The sequence below is a fragment of the Hippoglossus stenolepis genome, chromosome 1, assembly GCF_022539355.2.
Source record: "Hippoglossus stenolepis isolate QCI-W04-F060 chromosome 1, HSTE1.2, whole genome shotgun sequence".
NCBI lineage: Eukaryota > Metazoa > Chordata > Actinopteri > Pleuronectiformes > Pleuronectidae > Hippoglossus > Hippoglossus stenolepis.
Window position 1 is genome coordinate 16,037,941 of NC_061483.1, and position 25,400 is coordinate 16,063,340.

The following is a 25,400-nucleotide window of genomic DNA, read 5'->3' on the forward strand; positions in this document are numbered from 1 at the left end:
TGTAAACATCAATACACATCTTTTTGTGATATAATTTTTATATTATCGATATAATTTTTCATCAGTGCATATTATCAAACATAAACTACAATACTGATATGACAGTGAAATGCTAATTTCGAACGACATTATTGGCTGACAGATCCGTGAACAGGTCGTTTGCAGAAATCTCTGTATCAGGTAGAGCGGCTTCACAGAATATAACAGAGGAGAAAAACAACAGAGAAAAGCTTCCAGTGACTGACTGGCTAACAGCTCAATCAGTAAATCTACATTACTGTCCAAGTCAAAGTCCTTGCAGCTGACAGCTTGCCTCCCTGTCGCTGGCTTGTGATATACAGCAGAGGAGTCTTTCCCTCTCCTGGCTCTGCAGAAACCAGGCTGGGCTCAGTCTGTCCCTCATCCAGATTTATCCAGATTGAGACTATATCCGTTTGGATTGCTGTTACCACCGGGAGTTATAATGTTCTGGACCTGACCGTAGCTTTGTAACTCATTTGACCTTTTTTAAAAAAAAAATTATTAACAATCTGTTCCTCAGTTGCTGCTGCTACAAATCCACAGAAACCTCTGTAAAATGGTAGATTCTGTTTGCCCCGGGCCCCACCCTCTCTGCAGCTTTGCCCCACAATCATTGGTCAGTTTTGACCTTGTACCTGGGCTTCACCTGGTCAGTGGGTCAGTGAATCACAACATCATCTCTATTTCTATTGAAACACACACACACACAGGCACAAACACAGTTTCATTTATGTTACCACTATAGCGTTTGACTGTGATACACCTCCTGTCGCCAGTGCTGTTAGCATGGCGGGGAGCTATTGATTGGCCCTGACAGAACCAATTACATTCAGTGACAGATAGAAACATGGAGCTGTCCACAGGGACGAGGCAATGGCAGAGCACAGGAGAGCGAGAGAGAGAGACAAAGGCAGAAAGTAAAAGACAAATGAAGGTAGAATCCAATAAACATCCACCTTTATATATGAGATACTTGAATAGCTGCTTTTTTACACTCACACATACATCTATATATATTCTTTCATGTCAGCTACTAACCTGTATCACTCCCTGGTTTGAGATAGGCCATTCAATAGTTGTCAATAGTTTAGACACCTTACCCACAGAAATACATGTTTTATTTCATAAAACTATTTTTTTCTATTAACCAAATACCAGGACTTCTATGAGGCTGAAGCCGTTTTCAGACATGAATTGGGTCGGACAATTCGGTCTGTACATTTTAGGGTGTTTGCCTTTCGCATATGAAGAACGCAGCAGGAGATTGTCTAAGTCAGACGTGCTCATAACAGCAGGGGATGTCCGTAACATTCAGGTGAGGGGTGGCGTCTGGGTAGAGAGCACGCAGGAGGCAGGACATGATGTATAAATTCAGCTGCAGATAACGCATTACTGTTTACAGCGCATCAACCCTGGCGTTGGTTCTAATCAACAAAAGCTCTCTTCTACATCTGTGGAACCTCTTTTTTTTTCCAGTTTTGCCTCCATCGCGGGTTAGAAACGTCATCCACGCATCCTCTTGCTGGCTGTGAATTCTCACGTTGGCTTTGGGGCTGGCAGGAAAAGCTCTGGGAGAATGTCAAGAGCGACAGACTCGCACATTTTTGTCACATACAGCCCCTCTGCATAATTTCAGGAAAATGTCCGGAGTTCAGTGCTTGTCTGAAGCAGCACAAGTTAAAGTGATGCAAACCGGTTTTATTAGTACGAACCTTTGACTGTCGCTGTATCCAGGAGACTTGTGTGTTCACTCACCTTTTAAAAGGTTCAAGGAAAAGACTGAATAAAGGGAATAAACAGGCACTCACACTTCACTGCTCTATCTTTAATCAGGGAATGCATTAATGTCAAACTGATTAAAAAACGAATCAGGTCACAAACAAAAAAAAGAAATAGTCTAAAATTAACATGAACGATTCTATTTTGATGATGTTCTCAAACTACACAACACTATAGGCCAGGGGGATGAAAGTGTGTGTAGCATGCTGTGTATTGATCTGGAAGGAGAGTGAGGTGATCTTGTGAGTAAACGCTTGCCACCTGAAGATGGCTTTAAAAGCTTTGTCCTGGCTGTGGATAGCTCCCACTGCCTGCAGAACAATTACTATCTCCACTGTCCGTCACATGCTTACTTTAGTTGTCTGAGTATATTGTTGTTGCTCTGTGTGAGGACTGGGCATCATAACACTTTTGTATTTCCAGGGTGTATGACTACCAGCGTGTGCCGGCATCCCTGTCTCCTCTGCCCCTGGGACCCAGTGTGGCCAAGCGACCCCGCTCCTCCTCCCACTCCTCCGGCCACAGACGCAGTCGAGACAGAGCCCACTCCAAAAGCTCCAGAGCCCACTCCACTAGTTCAAGCACAGCCAAGTGTGAGTAATGTGTCTGAACTAAGGCTCGAAGCTGTATTCAGTCGAGGTCATGACGACAGGCTGCGTCAGATGATTCCCGTTTGCCCGAAGCTCTTGAATGCAATGGTCATCCTCTCTGCATTTAGAATTAAATGTTTATTACAGCTAAAGCTTCTGATAAAAAGCAGCCACACACTGTTTCATACACAGGAAGTCAGGCTCATTGGATCCGTACCTTCTCATCCCTTCAGCACAAAGTTATCACAGGCCAAATATTCTGTGTGTACTCGACACACACCGATTCTAGGTCAGTGGTTCACAAGCATTTTACTGGTCAGAGGCAGGAAAAAGCCCCCCCCCAATCCACATTTGTTATCAATTATTAAAAAACAGTGAAGCAACAAATGAAATCAGGATCCAAGTTGAATTTGAGGGAAATAAAGATCAGCGCGTTAGCAGATCTTTAGTTTTTCTACATAAATGAATTTAACTCAACTTCGTTTCGCTCCATATTTTTACCCAAGTCAACCATGTTGCCCCCACAGCAATCTCCAAGCCCATCGGCTGTTGTCTGATTACAAATTAGCCTCAGGGAGCAACAGCCAGTATTTTGAGGCCTCCGTTGTAGACAGTGGAAGTTGAACGTTTCTCCATATAAAACACAAACAGTGATACTTTTTTGTTTTAGGTGTTTTCTAAATTAAAAAGCCTATAGCCGATGCAATTGAGTCAATGTGTTCCTCCTCTTTCTCTCTCCACATGGACTGTTTACCTGCGGGCAACCAAAGCCTGCTCAAACCTGATAAAACAAAAAAACGGAAACCAGAAAACTTCCTGCCCCAAAATCTTGTTCTCTGTCTACAGGTTCTGCATATTCACAAGCAGAATCTGTTTATAGAGATTACGCCTGCAGTGGTTCTTTCTTTCCCCCCAGGGGGCAGCATCCTCATTTCTCTGATGTTGCTTTCATTAGCCTGAGTAGCAGATCAGAAATGTAAATAACCTGTATCACATCAAATATAATTTCAGGGTGCATTGTTTTTAATGTAAACAACCACAAACTCCTGTGCATTGTATTCATACTTCAATAGTAGCATTTTTCAGTAATATTTAGACATTTTTAGAAACAGACACTAACACTTACTCTCTGAGAAATTGATGAGAAGGTTGATGCCACCGTCTGGAGCCAGGAGACAGTTTCTTAAGGCTTAACATCGGTGACATCCCACTGTCTCAGGGTGACCAGAGGACTTCAGGCCTGAGATTGAAAAAGTCTGTCTTGCTCAGGACGGTTCCTAACTGATTGAAACGGCCCAGACGTTGATAAGAGCTGGTCGAATTCTCTAAATGCTTTGGAAAGATGTTTCAATTGTTCGCCTCTTATCTCCTTTAGCACAGCACTGACCAAGGCGTCTGTCTTCCTCTTATGTCCTTATGAATTTTACTTCACATCTTTTCTTGACCTCAAGATGTTTAAGTCTTTATACTAAACTAAGCTAATCAGCTGCTCGCTTCAGCCATATGCAGCTCTAAACTGTAAAGCTTTCAGATATGGTAATAATGTTCTGAAATGTGTTGAGCTCTTCCTTCAAAGTTCTCTCTGAAGATAATTTTCTCTCGGGTTGTGTAATGTCCCAGTGTCCCTCACGTTCTCTGTGTCTCTGTGTCCCTGCAGTGGGCATGGAGGAGTTGCAGGTGATTAAAAAGGAGCTGACTCTGATAAAGACACAGATCGATGGGCTGCTCGACAGTCTTGAAAGGATGGACACACAGAAGAGTGACCACAAAGGTGAGACGCTCATTCAGGCAGACGGCGGAGGCGGGTCGGTGTGAAACTGGATGATGGATAATCCATTCGCGCATCAAAAACATTTTAAGGTGGACTCCGGTGGTACGCCAATTTCAGGTTTCTGCTTGATTTGCTCCACCAGTCACAGAATGATTCAGGGCCCGTGCCGCAGGGAGACTGCTGGCTGGGGAACACACTGTGCCAGCGGAGTCGCTCCTGTTATACCTGACAAATCAATTATTTTTCGTCTTGTCAGGGTTTTAAACATTTTTTTGAATCAATGGCAAAATCAGCTGGAGTAGGGAACGTCAAGACTGAACATGCTGAACAAAGGGTTTGTTTAAAGTAACTGATGGATGAAGCTTCAGGATAAAAACAAATATCAGAACGACAGCGGCTCAGTGTAGGAAAGAGCTGCTGCTGCCCTCATGTGGACGTTAAAGCACAACACAGTAACTCCCAGCTCGGAGGATGAATGAATCAAAGCTTTGTTATCCTTCGTAAGGAAATTGCTTTTTACTGCAATCTTAATTAAAATAATCACAAATCGTAAAAAACAGGATTTACAACACTCATGTGGTGCAGTCCACCTTCCGCTAAGCACTTTGTCCTCAGTCGCTACCACACTAAAAACGCTTTATTTATTTTTTATACACAAAGACAGTTCTTTAACCTTGATTCTAAAGGTCATCATCAAAACATTGTGCTGAATTTATAACAAAGCAATTTACTAAACAGACAAAGTGACAGCTGCGGCTGCAGGTTAGCAGCTGGGTGTGTGTGTGTCTGTGTGTGTGCTGCAGAAAAGTGTGTGTACGCATGTGTGTGTGTTCTCCCCTCTGCTTTGAATGACCTTGTACGATTGATAGCTCTCATCTTCATATTAATTTATCTCCGGCTCCACTTGATTCCCCTGTCTCTCACTATCTAGCCTGCTGTCTCTCGCTTCCCCCCACCCTCCCCCGTGCTTCCTCCTCATCTGTCCTTCAACCTGTCACTCCCACTCTTGTTTCCTGTCATCTGGTACAACGTCAGTGCACAGACACTTTGTGAGCCACAGTAAACATATTTCTTCACACACATTTCAAGATAAGGAATAAGGTCCAAACCACATAGTTTTCCCCCTAACTCCCGTGTGTTGGTTTCTGTGTGGTAGGGTCTCCCCTGAGAGAGGACAGTCCGGCCTGCTCCCCGTATGCTCTGTCCGCCAGCAGCCCGGAGCACTCCCCCTCCTCCCTCTCTCCACCCAGCTCCCGCCATCGGATCCACAGGGAGAGCGCTGGCCTGAGGGAGCCCGATGATGACCACCACACGGTAAATGCACATCTACACATCTTCAGGAGTTAATACAAAATGTATCAGCGGGGGGGACAGCGCTCTTATGCAGCATGACACACATTTTCTGCTGTTAACATTGAGATTCATGACAAAGGTCAAAAATGGTGCAGCAGTTTTCTTACTCTGTCTGGGCCTTTTTGTGGATGAAGACATATTCATTTGCCAGATTTTTATTCTTATCTGCACAAAATTGCACACACTCATAAATATGTTCCCAAATATACTCTCTGATAAATTAACAAACATTTTGAAAACACAATGTTCCTGGACCTGCCCCCAGATGCAGATCCTCAACATAATTGGTTCTTCCCTGACACATACTGCATCCTTCCACCTAGTGGTAATCGTTTTTGCTTAATCTTTCTTACAAACAAACCAACACACACAGACATGGGTGGTAACATAACCTCCTTAGCAGAGATAATTAGAAAACTTGAATATGTCCAGAGACCAAATTATATTTTCAATTGATTAGTTCAGTTTTATTTTTAGAAAACTGTCCTTTGCACAGACAAGACATCTAGAGGTCTCAGTCTTGTGACGCATGTGCACATGTGCGTGTCTACTGTGAAATCAGATTATACATGCATAATGAAATTCTACTTAGTCATTCTGAGCTTGCAGTTTAAATAAAAAGTCTCTTTGTTTGTCTCTCTCTCTTCTGTCTCATTGTTTGTCTGTCACAGATGAGCAACCACAGCTCTGATCCAGAGGAGGAAATATGAGGGAGGAAACTCGGACGAAATGTAGGAGATGTGGATTAAGTGCCAAACACTGAGGAAGAGAACGACCACAGCCGAGCCAACGCTCATACCAGAGGCTTCATTCCCCAACTGGGTGTACATATCAGATAACACAGTACTTTTAATTGTATTGCAGCAGCTTGGTTTGCGTGACTATACTTTAACGTGAAATGGCTGACACGGGGGATTTATACACACACAGACACACAGATGTGGATGTGATTGACAGGAGTTAATGTTGGCCTGAGAGAATGAGGCGGGATCTTATCTAGAAAGTAATTATAAAGACGAGCTGGAAGCAGGTTCATTTAACGTTTTCTTCTGTGTGAGTGGCTTTGCACCAACACCAATATTCCAGTATTAATCCAAATGTGACAATACAGCTGTCTGATTAAACGTTATGTAACCTGCTTAACGGTTTATCCTTTCAATTTTTCTTCATATAAAAAGACAGAATGAGAATAAACAGTAATACACAGTAATAATTTAAAATAATAATAATAAAATGTTTATTTATGGCACAAGAATTTTTCTGCTGCTTCAACAGTTTATACCAGAAAAGAAAGATCTAAAAAACAATGTCTCTAAGGAAAATGTAAGCATTTTACTCTTCTCTTTAACATTTTATGTTCACAAAGCACAATTAATTAAATTATGCAGAAAACTATTCAAAAACTGGATATATGAATTAATCATGTAACCACTTTAATATCATTGTCAATTCCAGAATAAGGGTCAAACTGGAATATTGTGTGCATGTAGTGTAAATGAAAGAAATACATCTGTGTGTCTCAAAGTATTTTCGACTTGTAAAAGAATAAGATCTTTGATGGCAGCCTTTTGTTGACAGTCAACTAATTCTTGCTCTTGCTTGTACATGCTGATCATTCAGGAGAGAAAACGAGTTTGATGTTTTTTTGCTTGTAAGTTTCAGGTACGCTACATCTGATTGCTACTCTCTGAAAGTATTATACAGACAACCTTATAATGTTTAGACATACTAGTAGTTTCTCTACTTTAAATGTGTGAGAGGAATGTTGCAGCTCTCTTCCCCTCTGTTGTTGGCACTTAAAAGGCCCAGATCAGTGTGTAATATTGTGTATTATTGTAAAACTTTGCTGTAACTGTTCTGCTGTCTGATTTTAGTCTTGCTTTAGGACTTCTCGTATGTTTTTTTTAAAGACGATGATGATGTTATTATAATTCTTATAGTGTTACATGTTTTTGTTTGCGATCTTAAGATAAGCCAAGTGGAAATACTCATTGTCACAGTAGTAAAAGTATTTTCATATTGACTATAAACGCAGTTCATGCCAGTGTGTTTTATTCTGACAGAAACAGAGGAAATAATGGCAGAAGAAACAAACATTTGGAAATTATGTGAAAACAGGAAAATATAAAATTGCTCATGTTACCAAACTAGACCACATACGCAACAATCTGAGGTGTGCAAATTATATATGGAGAAAATATATTGTATAGTAATTGAACTGGGGAGGACATGGGAGGTAAGATAATGGTAAATACATCACATTGAGACAGAGTGGATCATTAGAGCCACTGATCACATAGTGACATATCATATTGAACCTACTGCTCAGATGGTTTCAGCAAAGGTCTGACCCACAGGAGACTGTGTGCGATATCAGCAACATGAACCAGACTCACACTGCAACATTTTCCACCCAGACAATGTTTCCCATGAAAAGAATCAAATCTAAAACTCAGTCGGTGTCATAATCCAGCAACAGGTCACAAAATGAAATGAGTCAATTAGTTCTGTGAGATTTTTTTCAGTCTGTCACTCTTGCACATGCTGAGGAGTCAAGGCTCGGAAACAGAATCAGGCAAATTTCTCACAAATCGTAAAAAAGGACAATTTTACCGTCAGCCTCTTCAACACCTGCTGTCACTCTGGAAATTCAACTTACATATCTGAGACAGAAAAGAACTGATTTATAAAGCTGAGATGCTACGGCCACACAGAAAGGAAATAGTTGATGGTGAATAAAGTATAAAAGTAATAAGGTTAAGATGTTTATTTGTTACTGTTGAGTTGAAAGAAGCAATAGCACATACAATAAAGCTTTTGAAGTATTACCTAACAGGAAGAGTATTTCATAATTTTAAGAATACACAATGTGTGGTGCAGACAAATGTGAGCTTCAGTGCCATTTATAATATTTCCATTATATATATTTTTCTTCTGATGAAGTCATGAGGTACAATGGTTTTTTTATGTTGATTCAATCACATGAGGAAATACAGTTTTAACCAATTCAGATTAATTATTGAGATTAATTAATTTATTTTCAACAAACTGTTGTAAATTGAATTCAGTTCAGTCCACAAGTGAAGGCAAATTAGATATTGAGTTATAACATTTACCCCAAAGCCGTCTGGTGGTTGATGTGTGTAGGGACAAACTCTCTGACCAGATCATTTACTGACATTCTCAAAGTTTTACCATATCATTTATTAAACAGCAATAAACACACAGTAGACTTGACTACTTTAACACATTTCTGATGTGCTGAGTACCACAGTTTGGTACATGAGAATCAGAAAAAGGGGAGTCACCATAAAAAAACATGATACAGGGAATTGCTTGTTTTCAACTTTTAGCACCAAATGATCCCTTAAAGATCCAGTGTGTAAGATTTAGGTGAAAGGGATCTATTGACAGAAATTTAATATAAAATAATCCTAGTGATGTTTTCACGAGTGGGTTTCATCTAAATTATACAAATTGGGGTTTTATTTACCCTAGGATGGGCCCTTTATATTGAAATACTTTATATTTACATCATGGGGGGGGGGGTCCTCTCTATGGAGGCCGCCATGTATCATGTAGTAGCCCAGACTGGACAAACTAAACACCCTTTGAGTTTTTATGAAAACTGAAGGTTACCACGGGTTCTCTTTCATGTTTGGAAGAGGAGGATGAGGTGAGGGGTATTCAGCTGCAACATGCAACTTCACCACTTCATGTCACTACATTCTACACACTGCAACTTTAAATTTGAGAATATTATACTAAACGCTCAGCTGTGAATTACATTGGAATGTGAAGTTGAGGGTGTGTGGGGGGAGGAGACAGAGCACATGTCCTGTCAGTGAGGAAATTCAAGCAGGAAGCTGCAGGTGAGGATATCTAGCAAGGTAAGAATATAAAAGGCTGTTTCTTTAACTACAATTTAGTACAATCGTGCCACTTTAAATGAGCCCCCGTCTCAATGCAGTCGACTGTGATCATTCATTTCCACTGAGTTCAAAGTGCTGGAGGCAAAGTGTGACTAAAGGGACTCTTGCAAAACTGGTCGTCTGTTGACAAAGAGATAAGCACATGTCTACTGAACAGGCCACAAGTTATGCTACTGAAGTCTGATGCTGTTAAATAAACCGTAACATTGCATTCCTCAGTTAAAACTGCTGACCCAGTTTCATTCCCTCGTTGCATTCTTCAGCACACATGAGTGTGTCCAGGCTGCAGAAACTGAAGGGTCATATTTTGCCTGAAAATAAGGTAAGCACAAAACTCTAACTAAACTAACTCTATCAAATAGAAGATTTTTGACTTAACATGATGAATGTTGCTACACAGCATTATACATTGAAAGTGTTATATTGCACTGATTACAGTATTATATGGCAACTACATGAACTCTGTGGCTGTCGAGACATTTGGGTTAAATGACTCATCAAATTCAGAGACAGAACTTACATAATATTATATCCAGGGTATTTATTAACATTACATTTACATTTTACAGTCAGATATGATTAACAACTACCTGGTATTGTGGTTATTAAGTCATGGTGGGAAACCTTCCTCCCATAAAGGTCCATTTCAGTTGTTCTAACACTGTTGTGGTGATTTTAACAATTGTTTACGATTTTACCTTGATTATTTTTAATAGTGCATCTTTACTGACATAAAGCACCATGATTTTGTGTCTGTGAAAGGAGCTATACAAATATAATCTGATTTACTTACTATGACACACTGACCTCTAATGTCCTGTTGTTCAATCATCCTGAGGATATTGTGTTATAAATGTTCATGTTCACATCCTTGTTTTCTATGTATAAGATTAGTTGATGACAGATAAAACTACAAATCAGAATTTAAAAGAATTATTGTCATATTGTCTGTTGTAATCTGATGCTTTTCTCTGATGAAAGACAAAGAATCACAATTCAAAAATTCTTATAAACATCAGGATGCTCCCATCAACTCTTAGTTCTAAGTAATTGTCGTGTTTAAAAAGGATGTCCAGTGGAAATTCAGACTATATGTGGTCAATTTGGAATAACCTGGCACAGATAATTAGAAATTACATGAATTCAGTGTTATTTGAGAAAACTTGGCCTGTCTGAATATAATTGTGTCACTCGTCAAGTATATGTGAGAACTATTTGAGATGTAAGCTCATCCATTTAAAGTCTTACTCCCTTGGTCTGTAGAGCACAGCAATGGCAGGCTCACCTGGTCCGCTCACCACTCACGTGCTGAATACAGCCTCGGGCATCCCTGCTTCCAACATGGCCCTCAGCCTCTCTCGACAAGTCCCCTCCACCAATGACTGGACACTGATAACCACTGGGTAACAACCTGAAAAACAGATCCTAGATTCATTTCAGAGTCTCAAACATTACTCTTGCGAACCTCATCACATATCTTACATCTTGTGTCTCAACAGGACCACTAATGACGATGGACGTTGCCCAGGGCTCATCACAAAAGAACTGTTCACCCCTGGTGTGTACAGACTGCGTTTTGACACCGCTCAATACTGGGCGAGTATGGGCGACACCAGTTTTTACCCCTATGTTGAGGTGAGGAAACATTTTTGTGTTGACATCGTATGTGTATCCTCATTTAACCAGTAGTGTGAAGATGATAACAGTCTTTCCAATCAGTGTGATCATGTTGGTTGTTTGTTGCAGATTGTCTTCACTATAAATGACCCTGGACTGAAGTACCACGTCCCCTTGCTGCTGAGTCGTTTCTCTTACAGTACCTACAGAGGGAGCTAGAGTTCAGATGGGATGAAGTCCTGAGACTGCCTCCATCTATCAGGCACACACAGGCAGTGACAATCATATTCAATATGTTTCTGATATTATCTGTACTTAGGCTCTATCATAATGTTTAAAATCTATTTCCCAGTCACTATGACATACAACATTTTTATTGACCCATCGAATAAAGTGTTTCAGATTTGTTTTTCTTTTGTAAAAATGGAAGTGATTCTTGCTCTTTCTGTGTTTGTAAAGAGGCAAAAGTGGCCAAGTTTAGTACAGTAAAGATGCCACAAGAATATACATTTTATACATATACACAAATTTATAATTATCCGTGCAGTAGCGATGGTGCATTTTTGATAAAAACAAAACAACTATAAACTACACCCATTATAAGAGCACGACTTCACCACAGTCAAGTGATTTCAACATCACCAGCACTGAATTATTATATGTCCCACATTAAAATAAACTTAGCCCTCAGGTCAGATATGTTAAGTTAAGTATACTTAACATATCACTGTATTTATATCTTTGTGAGGACCGTTGGAGGGTTAAGACTTGGTTTTAGGGTTAGAGGTAGAATCAGGTTTAGGTCAGGGTGAGGTTGAGAGTTAGGGTTAGGGGTTAGGGGTTAGGGTGTGTGCGTGTGTGTTTGGTTTTCTTGCTTTCATATTCTTGAAAATATTTATGTTGCCTTTGTTTACACGTGTGTGCTCTCTGTGAGTGTGTTGCATGCATTTTGTGTGTTCAATAAAAAAAGTACTATATCATAAAAAATACAATATTAAAACAATCGATTGTAGGAACTGAATTCCATTTAATTGAAAGAGTTTAATTTGGATGAACCTTCGTCCTCATGATTCAAACCAAAACCAGGACAATCTGTTTTCCACAACCTCTACTGCTGGTGATCTGCTCTGTGGTCGATTGCTTCCCCCTGCCTGTCGGATGGATCAGTCTCATCCACATCGACTCCTCTTCCTGCGGCTGGGTAGGGCCTTGGCTCTGATGGGAGAATAGTTAGATTTCTTTAGCTCAACACATTCTCTCATCCTCTCGGACCTTTGGCTCCATTTTCCCCTTTGTGAAACCATGGCGGACGACGAGTTAGAGGCGATCCGGCGGCAGAGGATGTCGGAACTACAGGCAAAACACGGGGTGAGACACTCTACATCAGCCGAGGAGCGTGCTAGCAGCCGCCCTTATAAGGGGGTGCTGGGTTCATGCTGCTGCTAGCTAGTGGAGCTAAATCAGTCACCTCACTAACACAAAGCTGTCACACAGGGAACACACCGCACATGCTCACTTATTAAAGCGAGATGAATGTGTGTAAACCGGTTAAAACCAGCTGTGGTGTACAGAAACCTCAATAATCACCAGCATCGCCTCCCTGCTAGCTTTGAATCTATTGTGATCCAGCGATCTGACAATGTGAAGCCTCATTGGAGCTAAACGAGTAATAAACGAGTCACACTGTTTTCTTCATGAGACCAGAGTATTGTACATATACTTACTGTGGTATCCTTTAGAATGTAATATCGTGAAGGGCTGGGCCATAAAACACTGTCAATAATTATGGGAATGTACTTTTCATTAATAGCAGTGAAATCAAAATCAAATATATATGTTGACATAATCCTTATGTATTGTGTAAGCACTGTGAGGAGGTATAACACAAAATGTATCTTCATCAGGTTATTCTTTTGTAAAACAAAAAATAGAGTTGAGTTTTTCTTACCTTCACTCAGGAGTCTTAATACAACCACAGTGAAGCAGTGCTGACTGTAAAAAATACATCATTAAGGAGCTAAAATCAGTCTTTGATTTGAAAGAAATAATAATGTGACAATATTTATTGTGATAATTATCATTATCGACCAATATGAGTCTTTTATCTTGATATAATTCTTTCGCCCAGCACTAATTTCAAGCAGATTTCAATCAGTGCATTCATTAAACACAAAGTGTGTTGTTAGATTACTGAACCTTAGTCTCACAGTAGAATTTCAGTGCTTAAATGTCAACGACTGCAATGATTAATTGTTAAATATAGTTTATAATAAAATAATCAACTGCTTTGATAATACTTTTTTTTTAAAGCGAAGAATGAAAAAACATTTGCTTTGTCGCACACGATACTAAACTGAGGGTTTGGAACTGATTGACAGACAAAACAAGACGTGCAGTCGAGCCTTCATCTGATGAAAATGATAGCTGGCATTTTCAGAAATTTTCTGCTATTTTATAGAGAAAACAAATTCAGTTGCTGAAAAAAGTAAACTGCAGGATAATCCATAATGAAAAAAAATATCACAGACCTTGTTTTGAGTTAGAAACTGGCCCCATTACATAGTCTGTTCTCCAGTGAGTACTGAGAGGTTAAAGTAGTGTCCCACTGAGTTCATACATAGTTAATGCCTTGATACATACAGTATATTGTACATATCATTAATGTAGTCTCCCTCTAACCCACTGTATTTTTCATGTTGCTGTCTCGCATGTCCCAGGATGCTTCAAATAATCAGCAAGGAGAGGAGGCCAAACAGAGGTGAGATGTGTTCAATACTTATAGCGATTCTAATTTATTTATATACTCTACATTGACTTCTCTGCAGATCTGGAAACTTCTTTATTACCTTTAAATTGAATATCAACTTTTCCAGAATCGCAGTTTATTTAAAAAACAATGAGAATTTAAACCCGTGGAACTAAACTGATTCTCTACCGGATGTATGTCTTTGTTTTATTTTTACTTTGTCTTATATCCAAACAGTATTTCATAGATGCTGATGTGGGAATATAATTACTTTATATTTACAGAGATAGTGATATGAGGAACTCTATATTGGCCCAAGTTCTTGACCAGTCTGCCCGTGCCAGATGTAAGTCTGCTCTCAAATTCCTATTTTAGCCTGTTGAAATGTTCCTTTTGGAAATGAATCATGTTTACTCTTTTTCTTCAGTAAGCAATCTTGCTTTGGTGAAGCCAGAGAAGGCCAAGGCAGTTGAAAATTATCTCATTCAGATGGCTCGCTTTGGGAAGTTGGGAGGAAAGGTAAGAGCATGTCTTCTGAAGCTTGACGTGCTGTGTATGTGGCTGTATGCTTATATTCTCTCACATGGCAGCAGTGCAATGACCAGATTCTCTCTTGTCAGATTTCTGAGTCAGGCTTGATCGAAATCCTCGAAAAGGTCAGCCAGCAAACAGAGAAAAAAACCACTGTCAAAGTAAGTGCCTCTGAAATGTTGCATATGTTTGGTGCATTTATTTCTCTCTAGTGCAGCTGACATTTTTTTTTTTTCAAATCTTCTGCCAGTTCAACAGACAGCGGGTGATGGACTCAGATGATGACGAGGATTTCTAACTCTCAATTGGAACCCTGGAACGAGCCAAGAAATCGGGAGAAGAAATGCTTTACTTGGACTCGGATAGCATCTCTAACCAGCGTATTCCAGTTAGCTAAATCATGGGATGCTGTGGGTCTCTGGAAAACACACCAATACATGAGGTTGACATTGTGGCATCAGTGGTGGGGGGTAGAATACACACAGTGTCAAATAAGGTGGTCTTTTGTGACCTTTTTTCAGTCAAGTTGACATAAATTTGCACTGTATATGTTGTACCCCTGACAACTCACAGCACTGTGTGACTCCTCTTGTTCTTCGTGGTAGTTACTCTTTTATTTCTCCATGGTCGATTTCTGTTCTTCATATGTATAATGTTAGACAAAATGCAAAACTCTGCTGATGCATTTGATCTAGAATGTTCATTTAATACAATACATTGTTTCTATTCAGGGCCAGTGTCCTGTTACCCCTGGATGTTGCACTTGGATTTTTTTTTTTGCTGACATGTATCTTGAAGGTTTACATAAAAATAAATGAAGCCTTAAATTCACGTTTTGCTTATTTCTAAGGGAACCATTTCTAGTTTTTAGCCGCTTAAGAGGTTAACATTTTGGGTTTTAACACAAATTCTGTTCCACTGGGTTGGACAATGTTTTCAGACAGTTTTCAGTTCAGAATCAAGAATCAAGAATTAACAGTTTTTTTAATTGATCATGTAGTTTTTTTGTTTTTTTTAAGAAACCAAAAAGCTGAAACCTGACTTAATTTTTTATGTGTGAGAGACTTTGTGTCAAGTCCAGAGCCACTAGAGTTGATATGCAAACTTTTGTTCCCACAATTAACACATCACAGTGAACTGCAATTACCCAAGGAAGTACTTTTTTAACTGTTGCATGGTCTCAAGTTAGTTTGCTTACAGTTGATATCCATTTTTCAAACACTACAATATAGTTATACTTAACTGTAGGATCACTTTGGACTATTTTGTTCCTGCATTAAGTGGGAAGGAGAAACATCTTCTGCCAGAAAAGGACAAACTACATAAAATTTATTTATCAGAAACTTTGGAAGTTTTAAAATCCTTTAATTTAAAAAACAATTGACAAGTTATGATCCTGCATTAATTTTTTTCTTAACTTTAATGCATGTAAACATATCCTTAACATTCCTATTAAACACCCAAAGAACAGTATTAGTGATCGTTATGCAGACCAATGCCTCTGCCATTGTTAAACTGTTTTATCATTCTTTCTTATGCATTTAGCCACATATAAATCCAATTGGTCAAGGTGCCAATTGTAGTCATTTTACTAGTTTAATGTATATTTAATGAGATATTCATGCTATTTACATTTTGTGTAAGTATACTTACAAAATATTTACAATTGAATGTATGATAGGAGTAGTACAGAATATAATTCCTTGAGTATTTCAGCTAAACTTTACATATTAATTTATATTCATGCTGCATATATATATATATATATATATATATGTGTGTGTGTGTATATATGTATTTATGTTGGTATGTATTGATATATATATACAGTATATACACATACACATTAGAATGACAGAATTGTACATGTGTAATAGTTGACAGTGTGTGTGGGGGGGGGACGGTCTCTGTCCTTGCCCCATTTTCGCACGACCGTGGTCAGATGATTTCTCATTGGCTATTTCGTCTCCTCCATCAAAACGGCTCGTCTCTGATTGGCGGAGGCCTGAGCCACATGTTCAACACCAGCCAATGAGGAGACAGCTGAAGGCTCCAGTCGGTGACAGGGAAGCTGCACAACACGAGAGGAGCAGCGACAGTGAATGTTAAACCAGTACCGGTACAGTTCAATCTGCTGGTTTCACAGGTTGTGCCTGGAGGGAACATGGAGAAGCCGAACACAGTGACCTGCTGCGCTCCTGTGAACATCGCTGTCATCAAATACTGTGAGTATGTTCTCTGGTGCTGGGGGTCAAACCCGGTTTAAACGATCAGGCGTGTGTTTCCTGAGTGTGACCCGTGTGTCAGGTCTTAGTAAATACTGGTCACTTGTGTTGTTTCACACATTGACACTGTTTAACACCGACACTCAGTCATTTACTGTGTATTCAACTCATGTGCTTTTCAGGGGGGAAGAGAGATGAAGAAGCAATCCTCCCCATTAACTCATCCCTGAGTGTCACATTGCACCAAGACCAGGTATTTAAGTCAACAACCACTTTACCAACACCGTGTGTGTGTGTGTGTGTGTGTGTGTGTGTGTGTATGTGTGTGTGAGTGTGAATGAGTGAGTGAGTGAGTGAGAGAGAGTGTGAGTGAGAGTGCGTGTGTGTGAGTGAGAGAGTGAGAGTGTGTGTGTGTGTGTGTGAGAGAGTGTGTGAGAGAGAGAAAACAGTAGGTTTTCCAGATGTCCTTTTATGCTCTTGTCCAGTGAGTGTGTTTTCCTGCTTTCACATCAATCAATCAAACTTTATTTGTAAAGCATCTTTCATACAGTTTAGTGCAGCTCATAGTACTTCACAGCTGACTGATGTTTGCTGTGAAATACCATAAAATAAACGTTATAAAGCTATAATAACAACACAAAAGGATAAAATAGATGAAATAAATATGTAAAAAGTCAAAGGGGCATGAAAACAAATGATCATTTTAAGACTTGTAAAGACTCCATAAACAGTTTTTTGTCTTGAAATGTCTCGGAGCAGAGCTGGTGTTTGGGCAAAGTGTGACAACGTTGCTGTAAAAAGCTAACTTGCCAAATAACTCGGCATGAATACATGATCCCAATTTTTTTAAATGGACATTGCCTTTGAATTGTGCTTGAATAATGTGACGTGCAAGTAACTTGAGGCTCAAGTTTTTTAATTTGACATCATACCAGTTATATGACGGCCTACGTGTTGTAACAGATTTGGTTTCTTCTGTTTAGCTGAAAACCACCACAACCGTTGCAACGAGCAGATCATTCCAGGAGGATCGAATATGGCTCAACGGCAAAGAGGAGGACATAACCCATCCGAGAATACAGTCCTGTCTCAGAGAGAGTGAGTCCTGTCCTGTCCTGTTTTGTCTCACCCTCTGCCAGTCTGAGAGAGTGCAGGCTAATGACATTCTTCTGTGTTCTGTACGCAGTTCGAAGATTAGCACGGAAGAGACGTAACGATGGAGACCCTGGTTTGAATTTGACCGGTTTGTCTCACAAAGTCCACATCTGCTCAGTTAATAACTTCCCCACTGCTGCAGGACTCGCCTCCTCCGCTGCTGGATTCGCCTGCCTAGGTGAGAAAACTATTGCAATCAATGGAATATAATCAAACTAATGGTAATCCACAACAGTTACCTACAAACTACATTATGTTGCATTTGTCCATTCTTTGATACACAAACTTAAAGGGATAGAAAGGAAATTCACTTATTATCTACTCACCACTATGCCGATGGGAGGGTGGGTAAAGTGTTTGAGTTCACAAAACACTTCTGGAGTTTCAGGGGTAAACTTTGTTAGAGCAGAATCCAATACAATTGAAGTCAATGGTGAGTCCTTCTTCAGACGTAATAAAACAACAGAAAACCCATAACATGCCTCCATGCTGCTCCTGTGGTGTCGTCCAAGTGTACGGAAGCCCCGACATTCATATTCGACTCCAAACGAGGTCATTGACATCTTGTTTTGCTATCTTCCAATGAGGTGCATTCAGGGACTGTCGGAAATGCTAACGTCCGCTAGCTTAGCCACTTCTGTTGGACTTTTGAGCTTAAAACAAGGTGGAAAGGACCTTGTGTCCAGTAGAATATGAATGTCGGGGCTTCCGGACACTTGGATGACACCACACAAGCAGTATGGAGGCATGTTATGTTTTTTTCTGTGGTTTTATTACATCTGAAGATAGGGTCACTAATCAGCTACACTGTTTACCCCTGAAACTCAAACACTTCACCCACCCCCCCACCCCATCGGCATAGGGGTGAGTAGATAATGAGTGAATTTTCATTTCTGGGTGAACTATCCCTTTAAGTATCATTTAACCTCATGGAGAAATTTAGTTTTTACAAATTAATAAGACCTCTGTGTCTCTGTTGCAGTTTACACTCTGGCTCAGGTGTTTGGCGTGGAGGGGGAGTTGTCTGGCATTGCTCGGCAAGGCTCAGGTAGCGCATGCAGGAGTATGTATGGGGGTTTCGTGCAGTGGATCATGGGGAAAAAAGATGACGGCAAGGACAGTCTCGCGCAGCAGGTGGAGCCAGAGACTCACTGGCCTGAGCTCAGAATCCTTGTACTTGTGGTAAGTGTGATTATGTGTGTGGGAGAATGAAAGAATAAAGGTGTGCCTGTGATGTGTTGGCAAATACGTTCTCTACTGTGAAAAGCACTTGCTTGTTATTTGTACTTGTACAAATAAGAATAGAAACATAAAGTGACTGAACTTGTACTTCACGTCCTCACTGTAAATGAGATTAGTACAAAGTTACAGCGGGTGTAATTTGATGTGTTTTCTCACAGGCCAGTGCTGAGCGGAAACAAGTGGGCAGCACCTCTGGGATGCAAACCAGTGTACAAACAAGCTGTCTATTAAAGGTAATGTGTTCACCCTCCAACACGCATGAATAAATATACTAACATCACTGTCAGTACACTGCATTTAAACCCAATTGACTGATACTCACAAGAGGGTGTATTTCCATTCTTTTCTCTGTGTGCAGCATCGGGCTGAGTCTGTTGTCCCCGGCCGAATGGTGGAGATGATCGAAGCGGTGCAGAAAAAGGACTTCACTGCGTTTGCTGAGCTGACCATGAAGGACAGTAACCAGTTCCACGCCACCTGCCTCGACACGTACCCTCCCATCTTCTACCTCAATAATGTGTCTCGACAGGTCATCAACTTGGTGCATCGATATAACAGGCACTACGGGGAGACGAGGGTGAGTGACCTCTCAACTCTGAGACCCAGTTCCTAGAAGACAGAAAACATTGAGGCAGGAACTTGTTGTACTTGTTTATTCTAGTGTTACATTTGTCCATCTGGATCACTGTCTGTGTACCTTTTTCTAAACAATTGTCACTGCATATGTACACATTGATAACACAACTTTAGCAATTAAAAAATATATTCACTTTATTATAATAATCTAATTGATTAGGAATGATTCAGTCCTCTGCAAAAAAGTAACATAGCATTATGCAATTTCAGAGCAAACAATGCAAACTGCAAACATCATTTGTATATGATGGCGTCTATGTTTTGTAATAATATATTTCACACAGTGTGTGTAACTGTAGCCCCCTCACCTCTATATTACTACCACAGAGAGTCTGTTCACACAGCTGAGTTTCTGAGCTGTTGTAATAAATATGTGAAACTTATGTCATAGACTTCTGACTTGGAGACAGAAAAACTCTACATCTTTAAATGACAGTCCCCATCGGTTTGTTTCCTTCTAGGTGGCCTACACTTTCGACGCAGGGCCCAATGCAGTGATCTTCACGCTACAGCAGCACGTTCCTGAGTTCGTCCAGGTGGTTCAACATTTCTTTCCCCCGGAAACCAACGGAGGACAGTGAGTTTACAGTTCCTGGACTTTACCTCTTAGTTCTCTGATAAGTACCTTTCTGTTCTATTGTAAATATTAAGGTGTGTTTTTCTTTCAGCCTTTTAATTTGTCTTCTTTTTCTACAGGTTTATTCAGGGTCTTCCAGGTCCCTGTGCTTCACTTTCTGAGGATCTAAAGCAGGCGATTGGTCTAGAGCCCATGCCGAAGGGAATAAGCTACATTATTAGTACCAAGGTACACATACACACTCGCACACACAAGTTTAGATTCATGTCTGCATTTCCTTTTAGACATGCTTATGTAACACTGTGTTGCACTACTTTGGTTGAGTATTGTAGCACATAGTGGGGGTGTACAGCAGCTCTTCTGCTTTACAGACACAACAGTAGAGAATCAGTCCAGTCTTTGACGTTTGTTATTCAGGTTTAGAAGTAATTCATGCTTTTAACTTTGATGTATTTTAGACGTTAAAAACTCAGACACTTCAAGAGGCTTCTCTGGTAAAAGTCAGATCTTGTTTTGTTTTTCGAGGCTGGACCAGGCCCGTGTGTTGTGGAGGATTCCACTGAGCATCTGCTTGGATCTGATGGTCTGCCTAAGAAGACTGCATGATGCCCTGCAGACCTGAAGAAGCAAAGTTCCCCAGAGCAATAAAGAAGCCAATTGTTGTCCTAAATAACTTTTTTTACAAACATCCGGCATCTCTTTTACTACTATTGGTGCTTATATTTCTCCCTTCACGTCTCAAATTGAACTGGTGTCCCTCAGTCTTTACACCACACTGTATTCTTTGAATATTTTTTCATAGCTCTCAATATTTCTTAGAGACAGTTATTACCTTCGCCAAGGATGGTTATGTTTTCATTGCTGTGTTTGATTATTATAGTTATTTGACAATAAATGGATACTTGTAAACATACAGAACCTATTTCAGTGATGTTCATCTTATTCTGTAAAATAGAATAAAATATATTTTCGTCATTAAAATGTGGTTCCTTCTTGTTTTTGCATAGTCATTTATATTGACATAACATTACCAGATTACAGTTAGCTTGTTCTTTAAGGAAGTAGCTTGGAATTACACTCTGTAGGCAAGTTTAAAGTTCTTTTACTATTATGTTTCATAAAACAATGTATTTTTCCATAATTCATGTTCACCATTGACTCCCAAATGTGTCTGTGTGTGTGCTTTAGTTTATTTGCTGTGTCTAACATGTGTTCTATGTTATCTGTCCCCGCTTGTATTTGTAAATGCCTCGCTGATCACTCAAAGCACTTCCCGGTACAGTTTTGTCATTCACCCATTCACACACCCATTCATACAGTGCATTTTATAATAACACAGGGGCAACTAACAAACAGGACCAGGACTCCTTGACAGAAGTATGGGACCTTCCTGGATAAATACATAAATAAAACATGACAACAAAACATGAAAATAACGTTAATGTATAATGTTATACATCATTTTACATACATTTCCAAGTTGCTAACTTCTACTTTTGAAACTTTTGAACTTTGAAGCGTATTAAAAAGTGTAAAAGCTAAATGTGCTTTGAAAAAACTTCGATTGGCCAAATGTTTGACTGAGAAAACTCACTCATTCCTTCATTTATGGACAAATCTTTTAAAAGTGTTTAGACTTAATCACATTTAAAAGTGACTCTCCAAATCCACCTGTTTGATTGTTAGTTTACCTGGTCTGGTTTGCCTCGCTCCTTTGGGAAATGACGTCAAATGGGGCGTGGTGGTTTGTCGAAGCCCCTCCCCCCGCTCACACTTGCACACACCTCACATCTCGGAAAATACATCTTCTTCCTGATAGCGTCGGTGAAAGCTGTGAGTCAGTGAGGGAACTTTCAGAGTGTTTCAGAGCACTGAGGCTGAGGAGGTGAACACTATGGGTAAGATAGAGTGGGCGATGTGGGCCAATGAGCAGGCTCTGGCTTCAGGACTCAGTGAGTATTTCCACTCTTTGTTTTTCCACATTCCAACCTGGATTGTTATTATTCTGCTTCAGCATTTTAACATTAAATATTTACATGCATCTGTAACTTTATTTCTATTTGAGTGAGAACTTAAAACTGCAGCCTGAAAGTAAATGTTAACTTCATCGCGAGCTTTTCTTTTTGTTGAGAGTCAAGTAAAGTGTGTATGTTTTCACACTTATATTTGTTGTATTCTCGTTTTTATTTCATCTTCCTGTTTGCTCCTTTCAGTTCTGCTCACTGGAGGTATTGTGGGGGTGGCCGGACAGTTCAGGGGCTGGCAGTTTGCTGCTTACGCTGTGTATCCTTTATAAACTTTTCGTAATTCATAAAAACTGAGTTTAATCTCTTCCTACACTTTGTCTTATTGAAAAGATAAGAACTCTTTGCACGTAAGTTTTAGTTGTAAGTCGTTTTGGATAAAAACAAATGAATAACTCTAATGTAATTTAATCTAAAGAGGAGACACGTTTAAGTTGCTACATTGTGAAACTGTTCCATTTCCATTTTCTAGAGTGTTTCTTCTGAGATCTGCTATTAATAAATAAATCAAAATTGCAGCCATATACTTATTTCCATTTAACTTTAATTTGTATGATTTTCGACTTTTTATTTGTATTTTTACAGTCTTAATGTACAATACCCTGCTGTGTAAGAATTCATACATCACAAGCATAAAAGTACAAATAAGATTTAGATTTAGGCTAAAATATAGGGTGGAAAGTAAATTGATGCCACTACCTATCAAGTTTATGTATATTTATAGTATTTTATAGTTGACACATGGAAACAGCATCGATAGGAGCGGAAATACCCTCTGTGTGCAAAGTTATAATTTAAACCTGGCCTCATGTTCTATTGATTTAAGGCTTGAACTAATATTTAATAAGTCTCAAATGTGCCTACCTCTACTGAGATACAAGAGTTATGATTTATTTTACACTAGTGAAAAGAAAACATGACAGAAGTAACTGTTCTCTCTGAATTCTTACTGTACTCCACATTTTCCTTTCTGTCAGAAACAATCAGTAAATTCATCAGGTCCACTAATGTTTATTTAAACTCACTCGGATTTGCTGTCAGTCATCGAGTTATTATGACCTATTGAACCATGTGAGATGAATCAGCCTTGACAGAAAACTAGTGCTGCCGGAGTGTTTGTGTGTCTTCTGGAGTATCCCAGAAGCAAGAGGTCCAAGGGCACGAGCATGGAGAGAACGTAAGTGATGTTTTAACATTTTAGATTTTTGTAACATAATCCGCTGTGGTTAAATATTGCAACGCTCATTGTTCACTTCTGTTTCTTGTTCTGCATCAGGGGTCAGCACTGCTTCACTGTGGTTGTAAAAGCATTCGGGCCATTGACAAGGAACTACTACGTCAGAGCATTTCTGCTTGCTGCGTGAGTGAACTTTATCAGATTCTTTCCTCTGCTGAACAGCATTCCTCTCATTGACATTCAATCTGTCCAACAAATGATGAATGCCTTGTCATACGGTCTTTTGTTCTGAAAGTGTCTTTGTGTCTTTTGGTCTTTTTTCAGAATCTGTGTTCCTGGAGGTTTCATGCTCGCCACAGTCCTCGGTTGCGTCTGCCTCGGCATCGCCAGCCTCATCTACCTGTCGGTGAGTTGGAAGTAGTCACTGTATTATTCTCCAGCCAGGCAGGTTAAATATTGTCTACCTTGATAAAGTTGTGAGCTGAAGGAAGGAAGTGGCCGGTTGATGGTAACAAGGAAGAGATTGTTTTATTACAAATTCCTCTATTGAGACACAGCCCTGTTGTTATGAAAGCAGACAGTCAGGGGTGTGACGGAATTCTTCAACAGGTCTAAATTTGGCAATTAACCCTAAGTTTGAATCATGTTTAACTGGATTTTACAATACACACAACCATTACTGACCGGTATTCTTTGTCATGTTCTCGCTTTTATAGGCAGCTATCCATGGTGAACACTGGGAGCCCATTCTACCACGACAGAAGGAGGTTCGAAAGCCGGCAGAGAGCATGAAGAACCCTCCTCAGAATCCACCTCCGAGACCTCCTCCAGAGACGCACAGGAAACGGGTGGACGACCTGGATGGAGCCGCCTATGACAACCCTTTCTCTGTTACTGACAATGAGTAACCGGCCCAGTGTCCCGTCCTCTGTGTGTCATCCAGTATCTGCACTGAGAGCTTGGAAATGTTAAAGCCAGTCACAGTGGGACATCACCAGGTTCTGTGAGTCTGGAAAAATAAATAGTTTTCTGAGGTTTAGTGAAGCTGGTGGCTGAACAACATCCTTTATACCTGCAAAGAAATATGTAAATACATATACATATTTTACTGTTGAACAAAACACAGAGGAGATACATGTAAATGATGTAGCTGCTTAGTGTCAACCACATGTATTTTTACTGCTTTGATAAAAGTCTAAACCAATATTTGTTTCTGAACAAACCACCATGTATTTTAAGCTGTGTTTTTTCTCTACTTTTAATGTCTCGTAAATAAACCTGTTGAATCCACTGGCTCATCATGTCTTCGGTCTGTACTTTCATGCATCTGATTTTACAATCTTCCCTCTTAGAATTATTTTAGGTGATGACATTTGCAACTTCCCCCTTTCGCAAACAAGGGCTTTCAATATACCAGAATTTCCTGCTAGAGCAGGAAATTCCTGCTCTAGTCTCAACTGTTTCTTTTCTTACATTCTTGTCACATTGCAATCCATTGTTTGCTCATGACGGACAAATAAAAGACCAATTCATTTGGCTTAACTTCTAGTTGTCAAACATGTTCCACGTTGGTGTCATGTCTCGTCTCATGTTACATGATTTTCTTTTTGTCAGTCACAGCTGACCTGTGAAGCAGCTGGAGGAGGTAAGATGTTACTTCCTCATTTTAATTTGTGGGGCTGTAACACATGAGACACACCAACAATGTACCATGCTGAATGGAGTTTTTATACATTAATGTCTCCTATGAATGCTTTTTAACTTAAAGTCCTATAGTCTCATGTACACAATCGTTTTTACCAACGCTTAGCATAAGAAAGAGTTATTTAAAACTTGCCGGTCTTGTTCAGGCACTTTTATTCACGTTACCACCTCTTTCTGCTTGAGAGATCATCAGACTGAGAGTCCTGAGCAGTAAACATTTTGCATAAGATATTTCATACAATCCAATAAGAATAATATATAGTTTGAAATTATGAAATGAATTTCACAAATAATGTAACGTTCTGCAGTTGTGCTTCCCC

The 25,400-nt window shown here is 39.8% G+C and overlaps 5 protein-coding genes and 1 long non-coding RNA gene across 9 annotated transcripts in view; 5 read left to right on the forward strand and 1 right to left on the reverse strand.

Annotated features, from left to right (window-relative positions):
* si:dkey-234i14.2 (heterogeneous nuclear ribonucleoprotein C) overlaps positions 1-7,544 on the forward strand; it is a 54,879-nt gene extending 47,335 nt beyond the window's left edge. For all 3 annotated transcript variants that reach the window (XM_047340619.1, XM_035160873.2, XM_035160882.2), the window contains 4 exons: positions 2,224-2,393; positions 4,048-4,161; positions 5,318-5,475; positions 6,186-7,544. In XM_047340619.1, coding sequence (XP_047196575.1) covers positions 2,224-2,393; positions 4,048-4,161; positions 5,318-5,475; positions 6,186-6,224 — 481 coding nt within the window. In that variant the 3' untranslated portion in view covers positions 6,225-7,544. The remainder of the gene's footprint in view (positions 1-2,223; positions 2,394-4,047; positions 4,162-5,317; positions 5,476-6,185) is intronic.
* A 1,770-nt stretch (positions 7,545-9,314) lies between these two features.
* On the forward strand, positions 9,315-11,470 carry uraha (urate (5-hydroxyiso-) hydrolase a). 2 transcript variants are annotated; one of them, XM_035157041.2, is made up of 5 exons: positions 9,315-9,404; positions 9,710-9,768; positions 10,710-10,849; positions 10,946-11,081; positions 11,193-11,470. In XM_035157041.2, the coding sequence occupies exons 2-5, from the start codon at positions 9,715-9,717 to the stop codon at positions 11,280-11,282; spliced, it is 420 nt and encodes a 139-aa protein (XP_035012932.1). In that variant the 5' UTR covers positions 9,315-9,404; positions 9,710-9,714; the 3' UTR covers positions 11,283-11,470. The 2 variants fall into 2 exon arrangements, with proteins under 2 accessions (XP_035012932.1, XP_035012922.1); XM_035157031.2 differs by having other exon boundaries at positions 9,347-9,404; positions 9,666-9,768.
* A 748-nt stretch (positions 11,471-12,218) lies between these two features.
* On the forward strand, positions 12,219-15,171 carry pdcd5 (programmed cell death 5). The gene is made up of 6 exons (XM_035157861.2): positions 12,219-12,431; positions 13,781-13,821; positions 14,094-14,155; positions 14,237-14,328; positions 14,430-14,501; positions 14,591-15,171. Exons 1-6 carry the CDS (start codon positions 12,366-12,368, stop codon positions 14,636-14,638), a joined length of 381 nt encoding a protein of 126 aa, XP_035013752.1. The 5' UTR covers positions 12,219-12,365; the 3' UTR covers positions 14,639-15,171.
* A 1,189-nt stretch (positions 15,172-16,360) lies between these two features.
* Positions 16,361-21,156, forward strand: mvda (mevalonate (diphospho) decarboxylase a). Its single transcript, XM_035157848.2, has 10 exons — positions 16,361-16,565; positions 16,748-16,818; positions 17,549-17,663; positions 17,752-17,898; positions 18,703-18,902; positions 19,121-19,195; positions 19,321-19,539; positions 20,060-20,175; positions 20,295-20,403; positions 20,701-21,156. The coding sequence occupies exons 1-10, from the start codon at positions 16,505-16,507 to the stop codon at positions 20,779-20,781; spliced, it is 1,194 nt and encodes a 397-aa protein (XP_035013739.2). The 5' UTR covers positions 16,361-16,504; the 3' UTR covers positions 20,782-21,156.
* On the reverse strand, positions 17,068-18,106 carry LOC118110194. The gene is made up of 2 exons (XR_004696894.1): positions 18,047-18,106; positions 17,068-17,894 (listed from the first exon to the last, which is right to left on the reverse strand). It is a non-coding gene; the product is annotated as an uncharacterized LOC118110194 (long non-coding RNA).
* An 807-nt stretch (positions 21,157-21,963) lies between the features above and the next one.
* Positions 21,964-24,666, forward strand: LOC118110200 (cytochrome b-245 light chain). The gene is made up of 6 exons (XM_035157880.2): positions 21,964-22,127; positions 22,389-22,458; positions 23,302-23,376; positions 23,476-23,559; positions 23,701-23,782; positions 24,093-24,666. The coding sequence occupies exons 1-6, from the start codon at positions 22,070-22,072 to the stop codon at positions 24,282-24,284; spliced, it is 561 nt and encodes a 186-aa protein (XP_035013771.1). The 5' UTR covers positions 21,964-22,069; the 3' UTR covers positions 24,285-24,666.
* Positions 24,667-25,400: the final 734 nt, after the last annotated feature.

Bases quoted from the DNA above. Each gene is read 5' to 3' on its own strand.
- pdcd5 (XM_035157861.2), top strand. From the start codon at position 12,366: ATGGCGGACGACGAGTTAGAGGCGATCCGGCGGCAGAGGATGTCGGAA. The intron at 12,432-13,780 runs GTGAGACACTCT...CGCATGTCCCAG, and splicing joins AACTACAGGCAAAACACGGG to GATGCTTCAAATAATCAGCA. The intron at 14,502-14,590 runs GTAAGTGCCTCT...ATCTTCTGCCAG, and splicing joins AGAAAAAAACCACTGTCAAA to TTCAACAGACAGCGGGTGAT.
- mvda (XM_035157848.2), top strand. From the start codon at position 16,505: ATGGAGAAGCCGAACACAGTGACCTGCTGCGCTCCTGTGAACATCGCT. The intron at 18,903-19,120 runs GTAAGTGTGATT...GTTTTCTCACAG, and splicing joins TCAGAATCCTTGTACTTGTG to GCCAGTGCTGAGCGGAAACA. The intron at 19,540-20,059 runs GTGAGTGACCTC...GTTTCCTTCTAG, and splicing joins GGCACTACGGGGAGACGAGG to GTGGCCTACACTTTCGACGC.
- uraha (XM_035157041.2), top strand. From the start codon at position 9,715: ATGAGTGTGTCCAGGCTGCAGAAACTGAAGGGTCATATTTTGCCTGAA. The intron at 9,769-10,709 runs GTAAGCACAAAA...CTTGGTCTGTAG, and splicing joins ATATTTTGCCTGAAAATAAG to AGCACAGCAATGGCAGGCTC. The intron at 10,850-10,945 runs GTAACAACCTGA...GTGTCTCAACAG, and splicing joins TGGACACTGATAACCACTGG to GACCACTAATGACGATGGAC.
- LOC118110200 (XM_035157880.2), top strand. From the start codon at position 22,070: ATGGGTAAGATAGAGTGGGCGATGTGGGCCAATGAGCAGGCTCTGGCT. The intron at 22,128-22,388 runs GTGAGTATTTCC...TGCTCCTTTCAG, and splicing joins GGCTCTGGCTTCAGGACTCA to TTCTGCTCACTGGAGGTATT. The intron at 23,560-23,700 runs GTGAGTGAACTT...GTCTTTTTTCAG, and splicing joins AGAGCATTTCTGCTTGCTGC to AATCTGTGTTCCTGGAGGTT.